Source organism: Thunnus maccoyii, chromosome 14 (assembly GCF_910596095.1).
Source record: "Thunnus maccoyii chromosome 14, fThuMac1.1, whole genome shotgun sequence".
Taxonomy (NCBI): domain Eukaryota; kingdom Metazoa; phylum Chordata; class Actinopteri; order Scombriformes; family Scombridae; genus Thunnus; species Thunnus maccoyii.
In genome coordinates this window covers 9,513,578-9,537,418 of record NC_056546.1, presented here as the reverse complement: position 1 = coordinate 9,537,418, position 23,841 = coordinate 9,513,578, and the positions used below count along the sequence as shown (strand labels likewise).

General features: G+C 38.8%; 1 protein-coding gene and 1 long non-coding RNA gene across 11 annotated transcripts in view; one reads left to right on the top strand and one right to left on the bottom strand.

Moving 5' to 3' along the window:
- Nucleotides 1-5,768: 5,768 nt before the first annotated feature.
- The window catches only part of camk2g2 (calcium/calmodulin-dependent protein kinase (CaM kinase) II gamma 2), a 79,477-nt gene continuing 61,404 nt past the window's right edge, over nucleotides 5,769-23,841 (bottom strand). Inside the window, exons 14-22 of one of the 10 annotated variants that reach the window (XM_042432565.1) lie at nucleotides 21,011-21,091; nucleotides 17,618-17,662; nucleotides 15,858-15,912; nucleotides 12,702-12,806; nucleotides 10,420-10,551; nucleotides 9,500-9,575; nucleotides 9,255-9,349; nucleotides 8,374-8,625; nucleotides 5,769-5,852 (exon numbers count right to left, since the gene is read on the bottom strand). In XM_042432565.1, the coding sequence (XP_042288499.1) occupies nucleotides 8,393-8,625; nucleotides 9,255-9,349; nucleotides 9,500-9,575; nucleotides 10,420-10,551; nucleotides 12,702-12,806; nucleotides 15,858-15,912; nucleotides 17,618-17,662; nucleotides 21,011-21,091 (822 nt within the window). In that variant the 3' untranslated portion in view covers nucleotides 5,769-5,852; nucleotides 8,374-8,392. The remainder of the gene's footprint in view (nucleotides 5,853-8,373; nucleotides 8,626-9,254; nucleotides 9,350-9,499; nucleotides 9,576-10,419; nucleotides 10,552-12,701; nucleotides 12,807-15,857; nucleotides 15,913-17,617; nucleotides 17,663-21,010; nucleotides 21,092-23,841) is intronic. The other 9 variants (XM_042432566.1, XM_042432569.1, XM_042432567.1 and 6 more) reach the window with 9 other exon arrangements.
- On the top strand, nucleotides 9,582-12,472 carry LOC121911258. The gene is made up of 2 exons (XR_006099801.1): nucleotides 9,582-9,723; nucleotides 10,430-12,472. It is a non-coding gene; the product is annotated as an uncharacterized LOC121911258 (long non-coding RNA).

The following is a 23,841-nucleotide window of genomic DNA, read 5'->3' as shown; positions in this document are numbered from 1 at the left end:
GTTGCTGAGCCTGTTTGGAGGACAGTTTTTTTGTTTTTTGTTGTTTTTTTCCACCACTGCCCACATCATGGCCATACTGGAGTGTGAGCCACTACGGGGGAACCTGCCTGATGGAGGGAATCACATCACATCATAAATCACAGGTATGAAAACACTCACTTAATAGCTGAAACCTTTAACATTTTTAGACCAAAAGCTCCTACTGCTTTAATTATCACTGTTAGTCTAGCTGCTATTGTTTGACTGAGAGATGCTGCTTGCAGCTCAGCTCTGGTTGAATTGTTTGGTCTTTGGCGCTCCGTAGTGGTGAGAGGAAGAACTGCAGCTACAACATAGTATGTTAGTATATTATAGTACTAATGACAAGGACAACTTTGCTTTTCAACTGCAAACAAATTCATTCATTATTAAATCTTTTTTCCCCTCTGATATGAATATATTTTCTGAATAGGGCTGGACAACATGGTAGACATCAATATTATTAAGACTATTTCTCCCATATTGGTAAAATAAGTGATGTTCAATACATTGAATGTGTTTCAGACATAACTTTGTGTATGAAACAAAGACAAAACTTGTTCATTACAATTAATCAATATTCAAAAAGCAGAATCTTGTTAAATATATGGAAATGTGACTATATTTAAATGATGTATATCATAAAACAAGACCTCTAAGTCAATAAATAAATCCCCAGCAAAATGTAATAAACCACTGTATTAATGTATTAAATCATTTAATAATTTTTTGCTCCACACACAGAAAACAGAGAGCAGTGTTGAAATGCTATTTTTATTAAATACTCTTCCATTTTACAATAATAACAAAGCTATGAAGAACAACCATCCAAACAAACACTTTGTAGTTTTAAATGTATGATTTTTATTAACTGTATGGTCATGCAAAAAATCCAGCATCCAATTGAAACTCAGAGTATAGACATATGTAGCCCCTTTAGTATAAGGTTACAATGCAATAAATTTACTTACAAAGGGGAAACACACAAGCTAAGGCTTTTGCTAATCTTTTATGCATTTTATTGTGAGATATTATCACTTGATTTCGATATATCCCAGACAGAGCCGTTTCATAACCTCGAGGATGCAAGTAACATAGATTTCCATTTCTTTATCAAGTAAACAGTGAAAAATTACCAGAAAGTAGACATGCATATTTCTTCCATTTGTAAAACTGCATATATAGTGTTGCCGTTAAAGATTGTGGTGTTTTAATGATTCTTTTCCAACATTTGTTTTAAGCATTTCAAAGATCTTTCTGCTGCTCAGTTCATTCAGGTGCTGCTGCCAAAGTATTTAAACAATTTGCACTTCAAAGATTCATATGAAGCAAAACCCACTGTGAATTATTCTGTAGGTAGTTGGTGCAATAAACCACAGATTACTCAGTGTAAAGTTTCTATTTGGTCACGTATCCTGTATACAAAAGTGAGACTCGCAAGTCAGTAAATACCCTGTAAATGTTAAAAAGCTTTCAAGTGGATTTCAATGACATTTCAGCTGCAGCAGGAAGTTACAGGACTTCCCAGTAAGACCATGGACCCACTGGTGTTCAGCTTCCAGACTTTTAACAACAGCAGTGTGCAAAAATATTTCTCGTTTGCCACCATTTCTATTGTTAAACAGCTGGAAATATGAACTGTGCTATTTTTAAAAGGGCCAGTTCACCCAAATTACATTTACATTTTCTCACTAACCTCCAGTTCTATCTAACCATGCAGATATTTTCAGTTTTATGTGAACAAGTTTTAAGACATCATCTGATTTCTGCTGCTGTACTAACACAATAAAGGTGAATCCATTGTATAGATGTGGCAGAAATCTCAGATATGAATATCTTAAAACTAAGTTAATGAAAGCCAAACTATCTGCATGGCTAGACAGGACAATAGGTGAGAAAATATTCTAGTTGTTTTTAAGAAGTTCTGTTGTATGAAACTGTTACAGATGGGTAACAACGGAGGTTCAGAAAAGTGATTTTAAAAGTTCTACACACAAGTAAAACATCTTATCAACTGAAATTACTGAGATCCATGAGGAAAAACATAAGCCTGAATTTATGTTAGTAAGACTCAAAAGCATGGTGATGGTTTAGCTGTACAACAGTGGTTCCCAACCTGCAGTATCCAAAGTGTTACGAGATGATTAACCAGACAGGAAAAAAACCAAATCTATAGTCTATCTATCTATAGTATTTTGCACAAATTGTAATTTTTTTCAGACTTTTCTCAAAAGATTCTTGATAGTTTTATCTCTTCAGGCCTTCCAGTATTATCCAAACTAAACAAACTGAGTACAGAAAATCACTTATATGTGGAACTGCTCACCACTGATGATTAAGACATGTGACGAGGTGTTACTACCTCATTATGCAACCCTGTCTCCTAAAAATCACTTTCACATACAACCAAATTGTTGTTTCTCAATTATGTCGCATTGGCAAGCATAATAGCTGCCTGGATGAAGGTCAGGGTGGATGGTGGGTGTACTAGACGCAGTTATCATTTTAAACATATGCTTCAAAGCAAAAAGGTTGGGAATCACTGTTTTACAACTATATAAAAAAGGGTAAAAGTGTGAGTGGGCTCACTTCACCACCAACTGCCTATTCCTAAGACTCAAGAGATTCAGAATTGAGAAATTTTGACTTGTCATAGCAGGAAAAGCCCAGGTGTAACTATCAGTGGCTCAAGTCCATGTAAACGCCCAGAAAGTCAAGCTATGGAGTAATACCAGAACCCTGGAACTGTCAAACTGAATGGGATGCACCTTTTATTGATGTTCTTCTTTACACCTGTGCTTTTCCTGCTTTAACATGTCAAAATGTCTGTTGTTTTGGCTTTAAATTAATCCATAAAAATGCACATTTTAAATTCAATCAACTGTCCAAATACTTTGGCAAACTGACATTTTTGCATTTCTTTCCCTCCTTTTGTTTTTTGATATAACCTGTAAATCAAACAGCATTGTACTCTTTCATCTAAACTCTCCCTTGACTGTGTGGAAGTACACACACACACACATACACACGCACACACGATGAAAAGCATCTTGTCAGGTTGGTGGCATCAACAGACGACTGGGCCAGCGCCCACAGCACAAACAGAACTACTTAGAGCCATTAAAAAAACATCACATAGTTTCAGTACTGGTTTGAACAACGCATCGTCGTCATGGTGCAAAAAAAGTGGAGGAGGGAGGAGACACAGTTTTCATGGCATGTCCGATATGTCACAGCACTCCTAAGCACAGTTGATACAATAGGTTTGGGCTCACATATGATTCACAAATATGTGCGTTTGTTGTTTTTTTTTCCCCCCATCTTTTTCGACTGTTTCGGTGTACAGACATGATATGTGATGATTTGAAGCATCATCATGACTTTCAGCTTTTTAGGCGACCACCGGCGACAGCCCAAGTAGTGCATGAGTCACTATGGAGCAGCATAGCACAGAAAGACGGGACAGACGGCAAGCCTCAACCCCCTCCAGCTGGTACAAAGTCACACACTCACAAAGTTTCTACGACACTGTGAAAAAAACAACAACAACAACAAAAAAACAGTTTGACCACTGACAAGGAGATATGTTTGTCCTCTTTTTTTTTAAAGGGAGAATATTTGATCTCATGTGCTTATATGATGCTGTGAATTCCAATATAATTCATCAAAACTTTTGTGTCAAGATTTCAGCATTCGGTGTCTGTGTTAGTCTGTGTGTGTTTAAGGGGATAACAGTTTAAAAAAAAAAAAAAAAAGGGTTGCGGCTGTTTCAGCCTCCATTAATTTCAATCCCTATTTTTTTTTTTTTTTTTTTTTTTTTTTTTTACAGCTCTGGCTAAAACAACTGATAAAAATATCAACATCAAAACACTAACAACTACAACGTTTACAACAGAAACTGTGACAAAAGGGACCAAATCCATTGATTGCCATCAGCAAAGGTCCCGCAGCCTGCGAGCCAACGTAGCCCTCTTCTCTTCCCATCATGCCTTTTTTTTGTTTGTTTGTTTTTGTTTTTGTCCAATCCTTGGCCAGCAGTCAGTCCCTCTCCTCCACTGCATTCCCTTTTTAACATGCTTTTTTACAGTGCCGGGACTTCATACAGAAGTACAGCGAGCCAAGACGGACAATATACATATTTTTAAGAACACAATCAGAACAAGAGACAGGCATAAGGGTGACATCATCACTTTTTATCATCATCATCGTCTTTGTCATCTTCACACGGTGTGGTGCTACTAAGACAGTAATGTTGGGGGGGAGGGGGGGCTGGTTAGCGAAGGTCACAAGAGTATCAGACGTAGAGGATATAAGAGGCAGGAATGATGGAAGTAGGGCGGAGGGGGGGGGGGGGGGTTTTGGCGAGCGTAACCTGAAGTTGCAGAAAAGGTTCACTCCCCTCAGAAGAGCGAATACAACAGCATCGAGTCTTAAGTGTCTGTGCGAGAAAACAGTACAGGCCATTAGATAGTTCAAACAAATCATGCTTCACGTCAAAAAAATTACACAAAAACAGAAGAACAGAAGTAGAGAGTTTGGCGTGAGTGTGTCCGTGCTTTCGGGTTAGGTAGTTCAGAGATGTGAGGAGCTTTAGACATTGACCGATAACGCCTTCTAGTGTTCGCCTCCGAACACTGCAGGGGGCAGACAGATGGAGACCTTCTGCAACTTCAGGATGAGCTGGCCCGGATGTTGTCTATAAAGCTCAAGAGAGGCTCGACCCTAAAGGCTGGAGCAGCACAAGGACGTTGAGTGTATGTGTGCATGCATGGTGTGTGAGTATATTTGTGTTTGTATTTACACCAAGGGACCTCAAACAGGAAAAAAAAAAAGAAGCAAAAAACACCCACACACTCATGCTTAAAACTCCCTTCCCTTCACACTGAAAGAAAATCCCCTTTTCTCCTATATAAATATCTATTTATACACAAATCTTTTAAATAAAATCCCTCTTTTGATTAAAAATGATCTGTTTTCCAACACAAAATACATCATCCAGAAGATAAAAACCAACAGCTTGATAACACATAAGAATACAAAAAGACAAAATAAAAATAAAGGTCCCTTCAGTAACGTATCGCAACGCCTAAACCCCTTTCAAACATTGTGTACAGATCTTCAAACCCGACACTTAAAATGGGTGTTAAATTCTGATATTAAGTCATTATTAGTAGCTCCCCCTTCCTGTAAACCCACATCTGTTAATAATAATCCAAACAATACTTCTATTAAAGCAGACGTTCTGCTGTTCTCTCAAAACAAAACAAAACAAAAAAAAATCACATTTTCTTGAGATTTTATAATTGCCGTCCCAGTCCTATTCACTATGTGTGTGAAGTGTACTTCTTTTTCTGTTTTTATATATATGTATATGTATATATATATATATATATTTATATTTATTTATTTTTTTTACATGTTAATACTTTTCCAAACAGCAGACAAAACAAAGACGGGGGAAATAAAGGCCATGGGAGAAAAGGACCAGGACAGCATCACCCCTGTGTCGCCACCAGAAGCATGCACCATCTGCAGGAAGGGACTGACATCACGAGCTGCCGGGCCCCAACATCATCTAGCTAGGGTTGGACTGGATTGGTGTTGGTCGGTGTGGTCGGTCATTCAGTCAAGCTTTTAAAATATTTTTGTTTGTTTGTTTTTTTTCTATATCGTAATGATACTTTTTTTCCCCCCACTTTTGTGTTTTTTCTTTTTCTTTTCTTTTTTTTTTTTTTTTTTACAACTTTCCAAGCCACCTCTTCCCAGCCCAGATCCAGGCACCAATCCGACCACGGAGAATAAATGCTCCAAACAGCTTTAGAGTTCAGGCAAAGCTGAGGAAAGAAGAACGCAACAGTTAGAGTGCAAATTGTCTTTAAAGGGGACCTATGATGCTAATTTCCAGCTCTAATATTTTTTATTTTTGGACTCCACTAGCGTAACTTTGCATGATTCTGACTCCTTGTTTATTTTACACTGGCCCTTTACGCAGCCCCTCAGCTCAGCCTCTGTCTCTAACAGGCAGTTTTAGCTCCTGTCTCCTGTTTCAGCTGATGAAAAAAACCTTGGAAACTGAGCGTTCACAGCAGTCTGAAGCTTTTTGCTCACAGGGATTATTTCTACATACATTTACCTCATTATTTGATACCTCAGAGTGTAATAGGTTCCCGTTTAAGGGGTCAGTTCACCCAAATTACAAATAACAAGAAATATTTCCTCACTTGGCATTTAACATGTTTTGAAATATCTGCCTGAGAGATTTCTGCCGGAGGTGAAATTCATTTTGTAACTCAAAACTTGCATAAATGACATTTAAACAATTTAACAGCAATGTGTCTTTCAATAAACAATGTGCCCTTTACTTTACTGTCAACAGTTTTCTATGGAACTACTTTCTGCTGATGAAAACTGTTCAGAGTGATGTCTGGATTATCCAGAACAGGCGGATTATCAACACGGTCAGCAGTTGAAGCTAAAGTTAAGCGCAGTTAACGGTACTTAAAAACCCTCAGCATCCAAGCATCAAAACTCTGTGTCAGTGTGACTTACACTTTCTGAGGATAATATATAGTGGTATTCGATGTCCACAAATAAACATCCATAAATCTGCTTATAAATCATAGAAAAAAAGATGCACCATGAACTTCAGAGGTGTCCTGAGAATCGTCCCACTTTTATGTCTGCACGCCGGCGAGAGCCACAGCCAGAGGCGATATGTTTTCGGGTTGTCCGTCTGTCCCATTCTCATGAACGCAATATCTCAGGAACGCCTTGAGGGAATTTCTTCAATTTTGGCACAAACGTCCACTTGGACTCAAGGATGAACTGATTTCGTTGGTCAAAGGTCACTGTCTTTGGCCATAACTAAAGAATTCATACACTAATTATGACAGTTTCACACAAATGTCTACTAGGATAAAATAATGAAGTGATGGCATTTTATATCGAAAAAGGTCAAAGGTCAACTTCACAGTGACATTATAATGTTCTGCAAAAATACTTTTCTGGCCATTATTAAACACTGTAACTCAGAAACAGAAGAGGAGATTGTGACCATATTTCACATTTGGTCAGATACTGAATTGGTGACACTAATGTAAAATGTCATTTTTCATTGCTGTCACCACCACAAATTAATTCCTTTCACCTCCTTTGGCAGAAATCTGAGAGTCGGAGCTCAAAACCTCACCAGATGAAACCTAAGCTTGTCATTTGGGTGGATTTAATGCTGCATTACTCAAGCTTTTTCCCTCATCAAAGTATTATTCTGGCATTTTGGAAACAATCCTTCTTACTCTTTTTCTGAGAGTGAGATGAGAAGATCAATACCATTTTCATGTCTGTGTGGAGTCATTTGTCAAGATGTTGTTAGCCTAGCTTAGCATTAAGAAATGGCCAGCCTGGCTCTGTCCAAAGTCCAAAACCCCCCCAACATGTATCAGCACCTTAAAGCTCAAAAACTAACACTGTGTAACCGGTTTGTTTAATTCGAACATGAATGGAGATGAGAAAACAATTTATGGTTCATGGAGGAGTCACATGCTTTAACTATATCTTGGCAAACAGCAAGCAGGAGCAGCGACTTCCCACAGTCTTTTAGTCACAGTGAGGTGGCCAGATTCGGCACTGGGCAAGAAATGGTTACACCATGTAACCAGGCCCCTAAAATCACAAATTGTTTCTGTTTGTTTCTTTAAAAGGTGCTGGTAGACTTATTTTTTTCCACCAGGGCCAGAACCAGAACCATACCCCGCCCCCCAACCCCAGTCTTTATGCTAAGCTACGCTAACCTAGTCCTGACTCGAGCTCCATAATTAACCCACAGAATAAAAATGGTGTCAATCTTCTCATCTCAGACAGAAAGACAATCAGCATATTTCTCAAAAAGTTCTACTACATACATACAGTAAAAGTAGGTAACCACCTGTATGAGTTTGTCTTTTAAAAGCATAACTCCCTCCATTTCCTTCAAATTAGATTTCAAATGAAGCTAATAAAAACATAATTTATCATATCTGTGGGAAGTTTGTCTTTTCACTACAGATTACCAACAATCACTGTATGTTTTATCAGTGCCTCCTATAAACTTGACAGATGCTTGTTGCCTCAGTTTCAAGGTAGACTAACTCATCAGGATGAGTTCTGCGGCGGGGTCTTTCCCAGCTGAGGGGGGAGACTAATAAAATTTTGCTGCCTCAAGGCTACAAGCTGCATATTGTAGCTTTTAAAAGAATTTGTTGCACAGTAAAAACCTTCAGAAGATCCAAACAACCTTTGATCATAATCCTTACATGCAGCATAAAACTGTTACTGCAGCCTTCAGACGGTCATAATAGTGCGGTTCAGTGAGTTTACCTGAGCCTGGGTTCTCAGTTCACTGCAGGGGTGCAGCCGGTGCTCCTGAGCAGTGGAAGTGCACATTGAGCCATTTGGCATCACGGCGATGCCACACGCGTGTCTCCTCCGACTGGCAGGAGCGCGGCCGGCCCTGGGTGTCCATGTACTGCGTCAGGCGGATGTAGGCGATGCAGGCAGCGTCCTCGCCGATCAGATGTACATGGGGGTTGAGGATGGTGGTGTGCACTGGCTTGCTGTTTTTACTCAGCACTGCGGAGATGAAAATATGTAGATCAGCAGTTTGTAAGTGGACTTGTCAGGTGTCAGTGTGAAGCTAAGTAGCCAAATTTGAGAGTATTTAGCATATTACAGCTACCCGAGACAACACATGTTGGCAGTCTGAAACAGTAGAAGGAACTACTTGTTTGATATATGAGTGAATTTATTGTATGTTCCAAAATATGTAGGTAAAAGGAGTGATACTGATATTTATTATCCCTGCCAGTCTGATAAATGTATACCACAGGTTTCTACAGGGATGATGTTTGAGAGTCCAGCTTTATCTGGAAGGAGGAGATTATGTTTCACCAATAATTTCACATAATTCTCGTAGGAAGATAAGTCTGCACACTCAAACCACAGTTTTGCTTTACAAAACTATTATCAAGTTTGGTCATTTAGGCTTTGGAAGAGGCTGCATTTGCCCAACAATCCCATGTAGTTTACTGCAGATTTCACATTGTACATTTCTTGTACATTAATAAATAATCACAAAATGGTTATTTCAAATAAAACTCTTGTTAACAGGCCTGCTGCAGTGAGCCTGCAGATTAAACTGTAACAATGAAGCATTAAACTGATGCAAGACTTACAAATCTGCACAAAACTGAGCAACTTACAGTTCTCAAAGTAGAACTTGTGAAAGTCCATGCCCTCCACCAGGTTTCCGAGAGCCTCTGGCTCAAAAGAAGTCAGGCCCGGGTCACAGATTCTCCTGTCAGAGGAAAACGCATCATAAATAAAACCTTTGCTTATAAAAAAGAACATATCCTGCAGATAAGAGATGCAGAAACATGACTTTCAAAGCTTGAGTGAGATCAAGGTGTGCATTAAGCCCAGATGTTTTCTGCATATGCAAACTTACGTGTAAGCCTCAAAATCTCCATTGTTGATGGCTTCAATCAATTGCTCTGTCATCTTTATTATCTCCTGTTTACGAGCTGAAACCAGAGAGATGGGAAGAAAGAGGGGAGGGGAGGAAGAAGACAACCAGAGGAGGTCAAAGACAGTCAGATATCACTTGGAGATTGAACATGCACAACCCACTCCCTGCTCTCCCTTACAAGCCTTAAACCTCTGACATTTGAAGTAAGTTCACCACATGGGCACCGCCTCTGGCAATAATCACTGTGGCATTTGAAGTTACCCTGTACAAAACACACCACGCTGTCCACTCTCCATATTACACACAGCATCAAGAGTATTTAATGCTGTGACATTCAAGAGACCATCTGCCTCTGAAACCTGAAACATCTCTTACAGAGAACTTTAACACAAACTTCAACTACGAAGACTGATATAAGTCCAAAAACCTTTCACTGTGCACACAAACCCACACCAATAAAATCCACTGCAATTTTTAAATTCAAATACAGCAGAATTAAGAGAGTGGGGCATAAAAGTCAAGAAACTTGAAGTACAGCAGACCAGAAAAGCACAAACTGCATGCACTCTCTGAATGAACATCAGTTCATACTGAGGAGAGATGACCACACACACACCAGGCTTTATGGATAATGATATGCTATAAATATTATTACTATTTACTATACTATATACTATCTTTAACTAACATGCAGCTGCTGACCCAGCGAGCTAGCAAATCCTCTACACATGCATGTAATGCTGTGTTCATAACGTCTTCAAAACAAACAAACAAAGACCAAAAAGGTCAGTTTATTTCCTCAAGTGCTACAACTTTCTGCCAACAAGTGGCACAGAAAGTCAGAACAGACAGTATGAACACTGCTTTCAGAGCCTTTGCACAACCTGCCTGGCACTTACTCTGCTGCAGGTTGCAGCTGCTGCCTGCGGGGGCCGACAGAGCGGACTCTGGTTCAGGACAGGGGCTCAGAGCTGGACTGGTCTGAGCTACAGGGACACTGGGGCTGCAAGCAGCATCCTGCACAGGACCAGCTGCAGGCAGTTACATTCCAGTAAAATAAAGTAAGTGTTAGTGAAGCTGTTAAGCCATGTATGCAACTATTTACATGGCATGTAACATAATTTATTCTGAACAAATAAATCAAGCAGTGATTGCAGGGGATTAAACTCATATGAAGGGGGAGCAGCAACCTGCAGTCGGGCCTGAGAGCCAGTAGATGGCAGCACAGGAGGACAGAGGAGAACCAGTTTAGAGACGTTGGTGGGAAGAGTGGAAAAGAAATGATCCACATTTTTATTTATGTGGATCCATTAACACCACAATGTGTGTTAATTTTCAAACTAGACACTTCCAGTTGAATGATGTAGTGGAAAGACATGTGGTATATTCCTGTATAACTTTGGTAACTTTTGTTAATTATGTCTATCTTTTAAGTCTATCCTCAGTGCAACTGTTAGTAAGTTGAATTTGCATGAGAACGAGTAAATCACAACAGACTTCTCTCGCCTCCGGAGGCGAAGCTAGCAAGGTGGTGTCCGCGCCTTCTCCTCTCATGTTGGAAACATTCATCATTGAGCTGGAAAATTCCAGGAAAGCATGACTGCGGAAGTCACCGCCTCTCTGAACGCAGCTACCAAAATAATTTATTCGAATGCTAGACAAAACAATTTAAAGGTTTATTTGGACCGATAACGACCCAACAGCCGGGCCGGGCGTTGCCTAAACTTTTATTTTATTATTGGGCGGCTAATCTTCAAAAAATTCATGCCTGGCAACCTTGACTGGCGTATAATGGAGGACAATTCTTCCCGCCCATCATCTCTGGCGACTTCTTGTCATCACAAATACATTTGATATCTAGTTGTACTCTCTTCTTTGAAAATTTGGAAACAATTCAGGCAATATTTCAAACTTTCTGCCCCCACCCCATGCAGCCCCATTTGTAATAACCACTTGTTTCCTCCCTCTAATTTAGATACAGCTTTCACTCTGTGGACAGAAAGAGGCCTGGCTCGTTTCTCAGATTTATATTTAGAGGGCTCATTTGTCACTTTTAATGATCTCAGCGTTAAGTATAATTTACCCCAGTCTCATTTGTCCCGATATTTTCAAGCTCGTAATTATGCTCGCACATATTTTACATCCTTCCCTAAGCTTCCAGTGGGTTCTCTTGTCGTTGAGGTGCTTTCTCTCCCTAAGGCACGTGGTATGATCTCAGATTTGTATGACCTCATATCATCCTCGGGTGGGGCCTCTCTTGAGGGGGTTAGGGGTAACTGGGAAAAGGAGCTTGAGCTTGAGGTGACAGACGAATGGTGGGAAGAGGCACTAATCAGGATCAACTCTACACCTTCATGAGCCCGTCTAAGTTTAATTCACTTTAAGGTCATTTTACAAAAGTTAGGCTTAGAAGTTGTTTCCAGGTATAAGTGATTTTCTGGTCTTGTATCTTTATTATGTTAGGTGAAGCCCTCAATATTAAACTAGAACCCTGCCCCATCTTTGGAGTAACCCTTATACCAGCCAGTCTCACAAAGAAAGTTTCTGATGTTGTTGTTTTTGCCTCATAGCCCAAAGACGTATTCTGTTACAGTGGGAAAGCCAAAATCCACCTTCTGCTACAACCTGGCTGAGTTATTTAATGTTTTTTCTGTTGTTAGAAATGATGAAATATTCCTGAAGAGGTTCAACTGCCGATTTCTACAAAAGATGGCAGCCTGTTATCTCATATGTAAACACTCATACCTCTCTGGACCCAAACTGACTCTCAATGCATCCATTCTTTGAAGTAAGCACCTTGAACATCCTTTTTATTGTACTTCCCTCCCTATTTTATTTCATTTTATTTACTTTTTGTGTGTGTGTTATTCATTTTGTTTAGTTTTTTGTATGTGTGCGTTTTCTTTTCTGTCTCCTTCTGTGAGTTTGGGATGGTTGGGGGGTCGGAGGAAGGTGTTTTATTTCTTGGGTTTAACTCACCAAAACAAGGGGAGAAAAAATTTTGGAGCACAGATTTGTACTTTGTATTTGACATTTGTATAATACCGGTTTCCAATAAAAGATATATGGCAAAAAATTATATTCAAACTAGGCTGCAGTTGCTGCTGATGTTGGGATGAAAGAGGAGGGAACACAAAGGTCAGAGCTGAGAGTTTGATGAGGTGAATTGCTGCTGACTTACAGGTGGGTGGCGGGCAGCAAGGAGACGGAGTCTCGGTCTGTTCCTCAGCGGTGCTGCACTGGCTTAATGCCACACTGTCTGTACTAGTAGACTCACAGGCAGCGACTACCCACATCACAAGACAAACACACATATAAACAGAGGCACACTGACACAGAGCCTTAATGTATGTTTCTACATTCTGGTAGGAACTCACGAGTTAACAAATCAATATTTTTTCAAATAATGGATTTAGTCTGTAAAGTTATCTGCACATTAAGTGTGTGCAAGGTTATTCAAAAGGCAGCATGAATTAAAAAAAACAGCACCTGCACAGAGTCCAAGCTAGAACATGTCTTCAAATAGACAGTGTTTTGATTCAAGTTGTATCTTCATCAGGTCAAAAGACAGATTCAAATCGAAACTTTGTCTATTTGAATGAATCTTACAGCTTGGAGTCAGTGTGCAGGCACAACTTTTTGCATTTGTCTTTAAAATGGCCATCACAGGTTCCCAGAACCCAAGGTGACATCTTAAAATTGCTTGTTTTGTCCGACCAAAATCCAAAAGTATTTCATATATAATCACATAAAAACAAAGACAAGCAGCAAATCTTCACATTTGACAAGCTGGAACCAGTAAATACTTGACATTTTCATACATTTACATTCTTCATAGATGACTAAAATGATTAATTGGTTAAAATAATTGTTAAATAAAATAATTTTCCACCCATCGACTAATCAGGTTAAAAACTTCACAGTCTACTATTGTAAATATTACAATTTACTATTGTAAATCTCTTATGATAACGCACAAAATAAGGCACACTGAAACAGGACAGTGATGTAGAAAACAGACTCTGGTAGAAACCAACTACTATACACACACACAGATAATCAAAGGAAGCTGAGGCGGACGCCAAAAAGTACAAAATAAGCTGGACAAGCCGCCAACCAAACCTCTCAGGTGACTTGTGCTCCTAAGCGAGTAACCTTTTAAGCATCAAGGTCACACAGAGATCAGAAACTTGTAAGCTGCACAATTGTTGGTTTACAGTCACTCTCTCTTCTGTCACTTTAACATGTGCCTCATCTTAGAGACCTTTCCTATGCTGACCTTCATATTAGAGGAGAACTTCACTCTGATTTATGTAAATGAAAGAGCTGAAGCTTCCTAGCAGTGTGTCTGTGATTGTGTTTCAGAGTAGACGAGATAAATTACATAACATTCATTTTGCTTACGACCACAGCGACTTACAATAAGTGCATTGAACGTCAGACGTCAATGGAAGAAAGAGCAGGAACAACATCCTCTCGATTGCATGTCAGCGATGATCCACTATAAGATCGAGTACTAGTAAACCCACGGAAAGCTTCCTTAAGTAAGTGGATTAGCTTTTCTCTGGTAAGCTGCAGGTAGTTCTGGCCTAGTTCATTCACCTGTAACCCTTAAAAAGGTTCATCCCTGGACTGAAGATGACTAATTAAAGGCTTAAGTGTCATGTGATGCCAGCATGTACACACTCACGCACACCCAACACACAAAATGAGGCTCAGGTACCCACGTGGGATAGAATTTAAGGGATCCTGTATTTGAGCCTTTTCAGATTTTTATGTAAATACTGTAAAACCAGCATGACTATAACCAGCTGCTATACTTTCTGCATAGTTTCTCCCACAGATCCTCTAGTTTTCACCTCCTACTTAAAGCTGGTATGTCTAGATTGTTTATGCAATTACAGCTAAAGTTTTTGTTTGTAGAAAAATGAGACAATCCTGATGAAAACATTTGAAGGGAGTGAAAATCGGTTGTTTTCAGCTCATTCGTCTTTGTGTCTCTGGGTCGGATCTGTGGAGGAAGGAGGTCACTGCAGCTTGATTGCTCTCTGCCTCAGTGCCTTTTTTGATTTGAACAAAGTCAGGTTGTTTTTTTGTTTTTGTTTTTTTTACACATAGTGGTGTTAACAGAAAAGGGCCTTTAACACAGGTCTGCTTGCTGGATAGAGCGCTACAAAGGTCCTTAAAGATGCTTTAATTGATTTTTCTGGACACTGAAGGAAAGACAACAACTCCACAACAAGCTGAGAAACATATCTCCGATGTATTTTCACTAGAGCTCAAACTGACTATTTTCGATTAAGCTGCAGATTATTTCTCAATTAATGGTGTGGTTAAAATAAATAGAAAGAGGGAAAAAAAGCCCATTACATTTTCCCAGAGCCGAAGTTGAAATCTTCAAATGTCTCCTTTTGTCTAATACTCAAAAGCCCAAAGGTTTTCAATGTACTATCAAAGAACTCTAAAAACTGTTTAAAACTGGAACCAATTAGTATTTTGCAATTTTCTTAATAAAATGACTAATATTAATCAATTATCAAAACGTTTCTCAATCAAATTGACTTTTTCCAACAGTTTCAAACCTACTTTTCAACTTATAAAATAACCTCAAATTTAATAAACTATGTTGACAAAACCTATATTTGAAACAATGTTTGTTGTTTGTTTTCATCATATAATTACAACTTGCAGAATGTTATCAACTGAATTTTGATTTCTTTGAGAATAATTAAAGATCAAACTGAATCATCACCCAGCTCTGATCTGACAGAACCACAAACACACACATTTTTAGGTGGGAAAAGCTCCAGCCTAAATATTTACATACCATTCTTGGAAAAGGAAGATAATATAAGACATCCAAAGCGATGTACAATGAGTGAGTAGAAAGCAGAGGTTTGGCGTCTTTCTCCAGAGCAGTTTAACAGAATGGACAAAGCTGCTGCAACCTGCTGTTCGGTTACGAGACTCTCTCAATAACCCCTACACCACCACCGTGTTACCAGTTTGTACATGAGATGTAAACAGCAGAAACATGTTCTTCAAGATGGCAGCCTTTTATCTGTCACCTCATACACACACTGTGTTTATATCCAAGCGTTTACACCACATTTGTCTTTCCTGTAACACTCAAGACATCTGTCATCTAGCAACAAAACTCACTCCTGACTGAAACCTCTACCCAGAAGACATGTATTACCTCAAACATAAGGGAAGAAATATCAGGTATTGTAATATTTCTCTACCTGATCTTGAGTTCAACGGAGCGACAAAATACTTGGACGCGATAAAGTGAACAGAAGGAAGCATGCAGAGTAGGTGAAAGTTGGACAAGTACCTTTCCTACCTTTCATCTCCTCCTCTTCTGTGTTATTGCAGCTCTCTGTGGAGCCCTGCCAAAAAGAAAAGGTTGGGGACAAAAGAGAGATGGAAAGAGGAACGGGTGCAAAGAGAAGAAGAAGATGGATAACGGGGGGAAAAAGAGAAATAGCAAAACAAGTCATTTTTAATGTGTAAGTGAAGGCAAGGGGTTGGGAGGCTTTTGGACAATTCGCCCATACGGACACAAATACAACCTGACGGACAGATGGACGGGTGGACAACTCCCTCCCAGGAGCACAAACCAGCCAGGACAGCAGTGAGGGGAAGCGCAGACGGCCACACACATAAAAACAAACCATTATGTGTGCGAACGAGGTGTGTGAGGAAGGAGTGCGTGAGTGCATGTTAGTGAGAAAAGTGTCAATGTAAAGAAAATTGTGTCAATATTTAGTGATACTAGTATTTTGCAAGCTCGCACACTGACAGTGACAGTGCAAGCAGCGTGGCAGTTGGCTCCTATTTTACTAAAAAAAAGTCTCAAAGACATATTTGAAGTTAAAGTTTACCAGTGTGAATGTGCTGCTGTTACAAAAGGTTCGTGTAGGATTTTCTCTTTTGTGTACATTTGAAATGAGCTGTGATTGTGTATCAATTCTGGGGTGGACAACAGGAATAATTGTAGACTTTTACAATATTTTATTATAAAACAAGGTGCACTGATAAATGTGAAAAAAGGGTATTACATTTTTTTAAAATGTGCATTTAGATTATGCGTTAATGGTGAATTTTGCTCTCTCTCTCCTCTTTATCGATTCGCACACAACACCCACCCACACACACAAAAACACCTACACAGCACAATAAGAAAATCTAAAAGTTTTAAGCCAAATATTCTTTTTATTCATTTATCTTTTTCTTTTTTTGTCTTGTTCTGTTGCTTCTCCTTCTTGTTTTGTCCTGTGTCATATACGTCTTCATGTTCACTTCACTTATCTTGCACTATCAATAAAAAACCCAACAGATTATGTATTAATAAAGTGGAAACATATAATTAATTATGTCTATTTCCTTATTCTGTCTTTATATTGTAAAAACATGACTGATATTTAAAATGGAATTGGAAAATTTTTCTATTTTAAATATAATTTTTGTTATTGTATTTATTCGTGTTATCTAATTCACATTTTATTTGTTTGACCTTTGCTTTAACATTTACAGCATTTCTAACAGCATTTCTAGAAGACGTATACTGTAAGCAGAAAGCCACCTAGACATTAAATTAACCTAAAGAGCCAGTTTTGTGTGTCTGAGTTCCTGCTTTTAAAATATTATTAATCATTTAAAGACAGAATAATGAAACAATTATTAATTGACCATTTTAAATCTCTTTTTGTTATCATTTTTACATTAGGTTTAGTAATACACCATGAAAATTCAAATTTAATTAATCCATTTCTAATAGCTTTTTAAAATTTATCAGCTGCAGAAGTCTACTGTATAATTATTCCCATGGCACACTCCAGGGTCCACGCTGGTGCACCTTTACACTGGTTAAAATGTCAGCTACCTTCACTACAAGCTGTGAATCCCTTTCGGTGATCAGAGAGTGAAATGATGAAATATACTGACAGAAGCCAGCTCACATTAGGTGCACAATGAAGCGTAGAGAATCGTTACAGCTGTTTTGACAGAGTTTATTTAGAGAAACTCCTCCACGAGTGACCTGCAGGTGTTAGTGGTGGCTGGTGGCTAGTGGTGGGAGAAGGAGCGGCTTACCTTGGTGCCGTCAGCTGGGTTGTGTACAACAGTTGTCTGGGCTTCCTGGGGGGAGGTAGGAGACACTTTACCATGCGGGGAGGGGATGGGTGGGTGGGGGGGAGGGGGTCGGGGGCAACCAGGGAAGATGTCAGGGAATACCAACATATTCCATGACTGAACACGTACAAAACAGACACATGTGTGCACACCAAAACGAAGCACAGAAGCCGCAGTAGAGAGGCTGTGGAGGATCAGCGTGATTAGATAGATGACTGGAGACGTCAAGTCAATCTGTGCTCACCAAGCCCATGTTTCAAGTGGCAAAGACCATCGTGGCCTCAAGTATCATTTTATAGAGCCTCAAATGCATGAAAACAGCCGTAAACACATGATTACCTACCAGGGTCTTGACTGAGGAGGAGGGTTTGTGATTGTACTAAATGTGCATATAAGTGTGAGTGCTGGTGATATTCTATGTTCATGTCATATAGATGTTACTGTGTTTACCAGTTTGAGGTAAAAATCCAAGTGGTACCTTTCTGAAAGGTCCAATATATTGTAGAGCTGCAATCGATTAGTTGTTAGACGGAAGATAATTGCTAACTATTTTGGTAATCGATTAATCAGTTTGAGTCATTTTTAATGAAAAAATACTAAGATTCTCTCATTCGGAGTTATTAAATGTGAATATTTTCCAATTTCTTTAATCTTCTGTGATAATAAATTGAACATCTTTGGGTTGTTGACTGTTGGTCGGGACATTTTAGGTTGTGACACTTTGTGAGACATTTTTCACCATTTTCTGACATTTTATGGACCAAACGACTAATCGACTAATTAAGAAAATAACCGTTATTTTGCTGCATTATTTCTCTAAGCATTAAATAATCACAGAAGTATTTAAAACGCCCTAATTTAACACCAATGTTTTGGCTCCATAGAACCAGTTCTGCCATATCATATCAGATGTGCAGCTCAATGCTACATAGATTATCCCAGTTTCTCCTGGTTAACTTTGGCTCAGTTGCTGAATAAACACTGTTTCAAATTCCATTTTCTCACAACATTATGTGCATTTCTTGTAGCTTTCACTCAGAATTGAGATTTATAAATATCTTCAAATGAACCAGTAATACATTGAGTTAGTATGTGGAAACTATTTTAGTGTCTTCTCATTCCTTGAACATTTGACTTGACAAAGGGACACTTAATGTTTTGAGAACTACACAGGTGTTTCAGAGAGCATCATGAGTCGTCTAAAGGTTTGGAAGTGATGACCATGCAAACGTCTCCCATCGCAACCTTCCGTCCTACTGCACATGGCGTGATTATGCGCGGTGACTGAATGTCTGTGCGTCTCCTCATCCTCAACCTTGACCCTGCCACAGAAACATTCAGCACAAAGCAATTCAAGAGCTCCAAGTACTGCGTTGTTTGGAAAGCAAACCCACAGTGTACTCGTTCAGTCAGTCACACGCTCAGGTTCTTCTGATCTCCATCAGCACGGGACCCAACATCCACTAACTACAACCATAGAACATGCAGCCCCTTCAATGACACATGGGATTATGGGTAATTTTAAGTGCTTATTGTATTATCACATATGGCAGAGAATTGTATTATTATGATACTTCTGTTTATTGTTACTGGAGTAACTTATGTGATGTATGGATGGTGGATTATTGCATATATGCTGCCATAGCTCACAGTGCCAGCAAAATAAAAATGTTAGAAGCAAGTAGAGCTGCAACGATTAGTTGATTATCTATTGTGGGAGTCGTGGGATTAATAAAACCAGTAAGCTTCTCTTTTGGCTGCGCACCTCTGTGGCTGTTAATTCTCACACTCAAACTGCCAAACCAAAACCATGGCGCCATCGTAACATCCGCTTTAACACAAAATGGTGCTGCTGTTACCATGGTTATACTTCCACCTCTTTAAAGGGAGTGAGTAAACATGCCAGGAGTCCCCTATCCCAGCATTTCATTCCCAACACACATATAAACAAATCTTGGTGGATTATGTCCTTGTAAGTCCATGTAGGGTCCACTTCACTGCAACTATTTTGATGATTGATTTATTTTTTCAGTCATTTTTTCAAGCTAAAAATACAGAACATTCTTCAGTTTAGCTTCTTAAATGTGACGATTTGCTGTTTTTCTTTGTCATATATGATAGTAAATTGAACATCTAAAAGGTTTTGGACTGTTAGTCAGATAAATCCAAGCTCTGAGAAACTGTGAATGCAATTTTTTCACAATTTTTTTTGCATTTCACTGACTAAACAATCAATTGAGAATAATCAGCAGATTGATACTGAAAATAATCGTTAGTTGCAGCCCTGGAAGCAAGTTAATTAAACTAATTACTGGTTATTGGAATACGAGTCAATACGTTCTACTGAGAGGCTGACTAGTAAAGGCTTAGTAAAGTTTGGTTTTACCCCAACATGCTGTGGCTGTAACACCATCGTTTTGATTTAAAGATCTTAATAATCTCAATCGATCCTGATTTTATCCTCCTACCTTTACAGATTGTCATTTCTACAGTTTTTCATTTGCACTGTTTCAACAGCGTATCAATCTCTGGACGGAGCCACAGGGATGTGACACGATGGGCTGGTGAGACGAGGGGTTTGGCTGCCATATGTCAAATCTGGGCCCTATTGTTTTTTAATATATGGTTCAATCCCATTACATATATGAACACAGAGGGGCTGCATCCTCACACAATTATGATCTCTCTATTACTCCAGCTCCTGTTTTACCCAGAAGTCCTCAACATTTGCATTTCACATATTGAAGAGCAATTTGCAAAAGGCTCTTTTTGATGTAGTAGAGGTTTCATCCTTTGCGTTTTCGAGCTCTGCTTTCCACGAAAACGCAATAACCCTGTCGAACTTCAAAGGCGAACCATCAACAAAGCTCAGGTGACACAGTCGAACACACAAAAGAGTCACCAGGTTGCGGCTGAGCAGAACTTGATTGAAGTGTCTGCTGTCGTGCCACAAAATGAAAGTCATTTGTCTACCTGTCAGTGTAAATAAATATATATATATATATATATATATATATATATATATATATATATATATATATATATATATATATATATATATATATATATATATATGAGTGTGTCCACAGGAGGTCTGGGTAAAACACAAGCCAGGAGACGCACTCCAAAGCACAAAGCAGTCGTTCAATTTTAAAGTCGTCAAATCCACCGCCAACATCACAGTTTGTGTTTAAAAACAGAAGCAAAGAGGCAGCGGATGGAAGGACGAGAGAGGACAAATCACAGAAAAGAAAGGATTTCACTTAATAAAGGGGTGTGACAAAAAGATGAGGAGGAGACAGAACTAAACATTAAAAAAGATGGAAACAATGAAACCAAATAGAGATGATGTACCATTGGTGCTGAAGATGACATGCTGCTGTCTTTGGTGCTGCTGCTGCTTACTACACTGTTTTTACTGTTGTTTCCCTGCGACTGGGGCAAAGAAACACAACACAGAATGACTCCCGCTGCTCCCACTGGGTCTAAATCATCAACTACTGTATGGGAATCTTAGGTGGAAAACAAGAATAGAGCCATTACACGGCCAATAGAGATATTCTACATCAGGATTTAAAGTGCAGGAGTTCGCTGCTAAACAGATTTATCTGACTATCCGTATGCATCATCTACACCTTGCTGCCTCTGCATTTTAAGGGGCAGTTGTTGTTGTTGTTGTTGTTGTTGTTGTTTTATTCTCCTGTATATCTGTTACGCACCTGACTTCAAATAATCTTTTTAATCCATAACAGAACACAACAACAATGTGAATATACTAATTTTCCTTACTTACTAACTTTTATTTCTACTATAAAGCTGTGTATTGAGTCTAGTGTCCCGGTGTTTGCCTGTAATAATAAACGTCTACAACTTTTGCAGACATTGCACAACATTAAAAAGAGTAAAAAATACAGAACAGTTAGTCAGCACATGCATTTTAAAACAACGAACATATTTCCAGACTGGATTTTAAGTATTTTCCCAGCACTTTAACAAATATGTAAATCAACATCTGCTGGGATAAAAAAAGAGAAATCACAAGTTTGTATCTAAAACAAGCATCAGCGATTGGCAGCCCATTTCTGGCAGCAACACAGCCAAAATATTGTATGTGTGACCGAGTCAGAAATTAAGTTTATAATAATGGTTACCAGTCCAGGTCTGTGCATGCAGTGAAAGGCCTTGATGAAAGGTTTTTCTTTAATTGTGGAAAATAAGACTGTGTGTGTATGCATGGAGGTATTTACTGCATGTTGTTATTTCCCACTTTAAGCTCATGCAAAGTCAGATGGAAGTCCATTTACTTCAGAGCTTGTTCATCACTTTGACTGAATTTTAACTAAAGTCTCGATTCTTCTAAAGTCTCGAGGTCAATCCGAGGGTTGACCTTGAGCAAAAACCAAACAAAGATCTGGAAAGAAACTTTGCAAAAGAAAAGGAGAAGTTTCAATTTTTAAGCAAAGTGTGATTACAAGGCTGTTCTATAAACTGATATAAACATTTTCAGCAACATTTGCATTATATTTTAACAGTCCTATCCCTAAACAGACAATATAGTTTAACAAAATGGAACATTTCTTTCTGTAAGTAAAGTGGTGTACCTTGGAGAACTTGCATTGTTTATATATAGTATAAGTTTCAATTAAATTGAGAAATGTGTTAAGTGCCAATCAGATTAGCTACACATGCAAGAAAACAACTGATATAATGGCACACAGTCATGAATTTAAAGTATATTTAAAGGATTTCTTTGTGGTGATTTCTGTAATGTATCAAATACTGTATGAGAAACTAAACTAAAACTACCATATGCACTCAGTAATTGCAATAAATGGTCTATTATGTATTAATGGTTTCATGTTTAACCACTTAACCACTTATGATTTATGTTTTGGTCCATTTGTTGAAACCTGTGAGCTGGAATAGTGGTTCAGCTGCAGAACAGAGGTATATAAATATAGCTAAAGATTAGAGATGGAGCATGTGATGTGAAGAGGAAAACAAAGCTTGACCCCGACTCTCCCTTCGGCCTCAGGCTAACTGGAGGGGGAGCAGAAAGAGACGCTTCTTGAGTGCACATCAGTATTCCCACAAGTGAGTTAAGAGGTGTGAAGGAATGGATTACGTCAATAAAAGGTTGAGGGCAAAGTGCTGGGAGGTTTTCAGCTGTTTCCCTACGACTCTTGAGATGAGTCAATGCCCCAGTGTGACTTTAAAAAGTGTTCTGGCAGTCTCCCCAGCCCACCAGGTACATCTCCTACAGACAGACTAATGTGTGATGCTGAGAGCAACAAGTTTTCCCATCTTTCACTGGGCTGGTAGAAAAATGAAGGTGAATTAACACCAGACTTTTTAACTTAAAGGATAGGTTCACAATTTTTCAAGTAATTCTTAAAACAACAGTCAGGCGCCCAAATGAACATTTTGCTCGCTGCAATAATTCCTCCTGTACTGACCATTAAGTCTCAAATGTGCTTACAATGTAAATGACAGGGGCAAAAATACACAACCCTCGTTTTGAGCAAAAATGTATTTAAAAGTTTATCTGAAGATAATATGAGATTAGTCAAGTAAAGTGGACATCTTCCACAGCTACAGTCTGTTTAGTGACAGACACTGTTTTCCTTTACAGCTGCAGTGGAAGGATCATAACAAAGAGGAAATTTGGCACCACAAGACAATAACGTTGAAAGATGTCGACTTGATTTGACTAATTTGGACAGCTGAAGCCTCATATAGGCTTCAAATAAACTTAAATACGCTTTTGCACAGAAGTAGGGCTGTGGATTTTGTCCCCCGTTGAAAGTACATTATGAAGGGATCTTCTAATGGTCAATGTGAACAGCAGGAACGATTACAGCAAGAAAAATGTCTGTTCATTTGGGCACTTGACTGTTGTTTTAGGACAGACTTTGCTCCTTTGTGGCCTTCAGGAACCTTTAAGAAGTCTAAATATGTAGACTCACTTACAGTTTCCACTATTGTTTATTGTGAACATCAGCATTATGAAGAAACTACTGGAAGTCTCCTATTAGTTAGAAGTAGATTAGTTATCTATTTCTAGATCTAGTTCTCATCTTTTATACTATTTATTGGCTCAGGAAAGGTTATCTGAGGACTGTTGGGACTACAAATATTTTCTTACCAAGTGACACATTCATACATGATAACTATTCAGTACAATT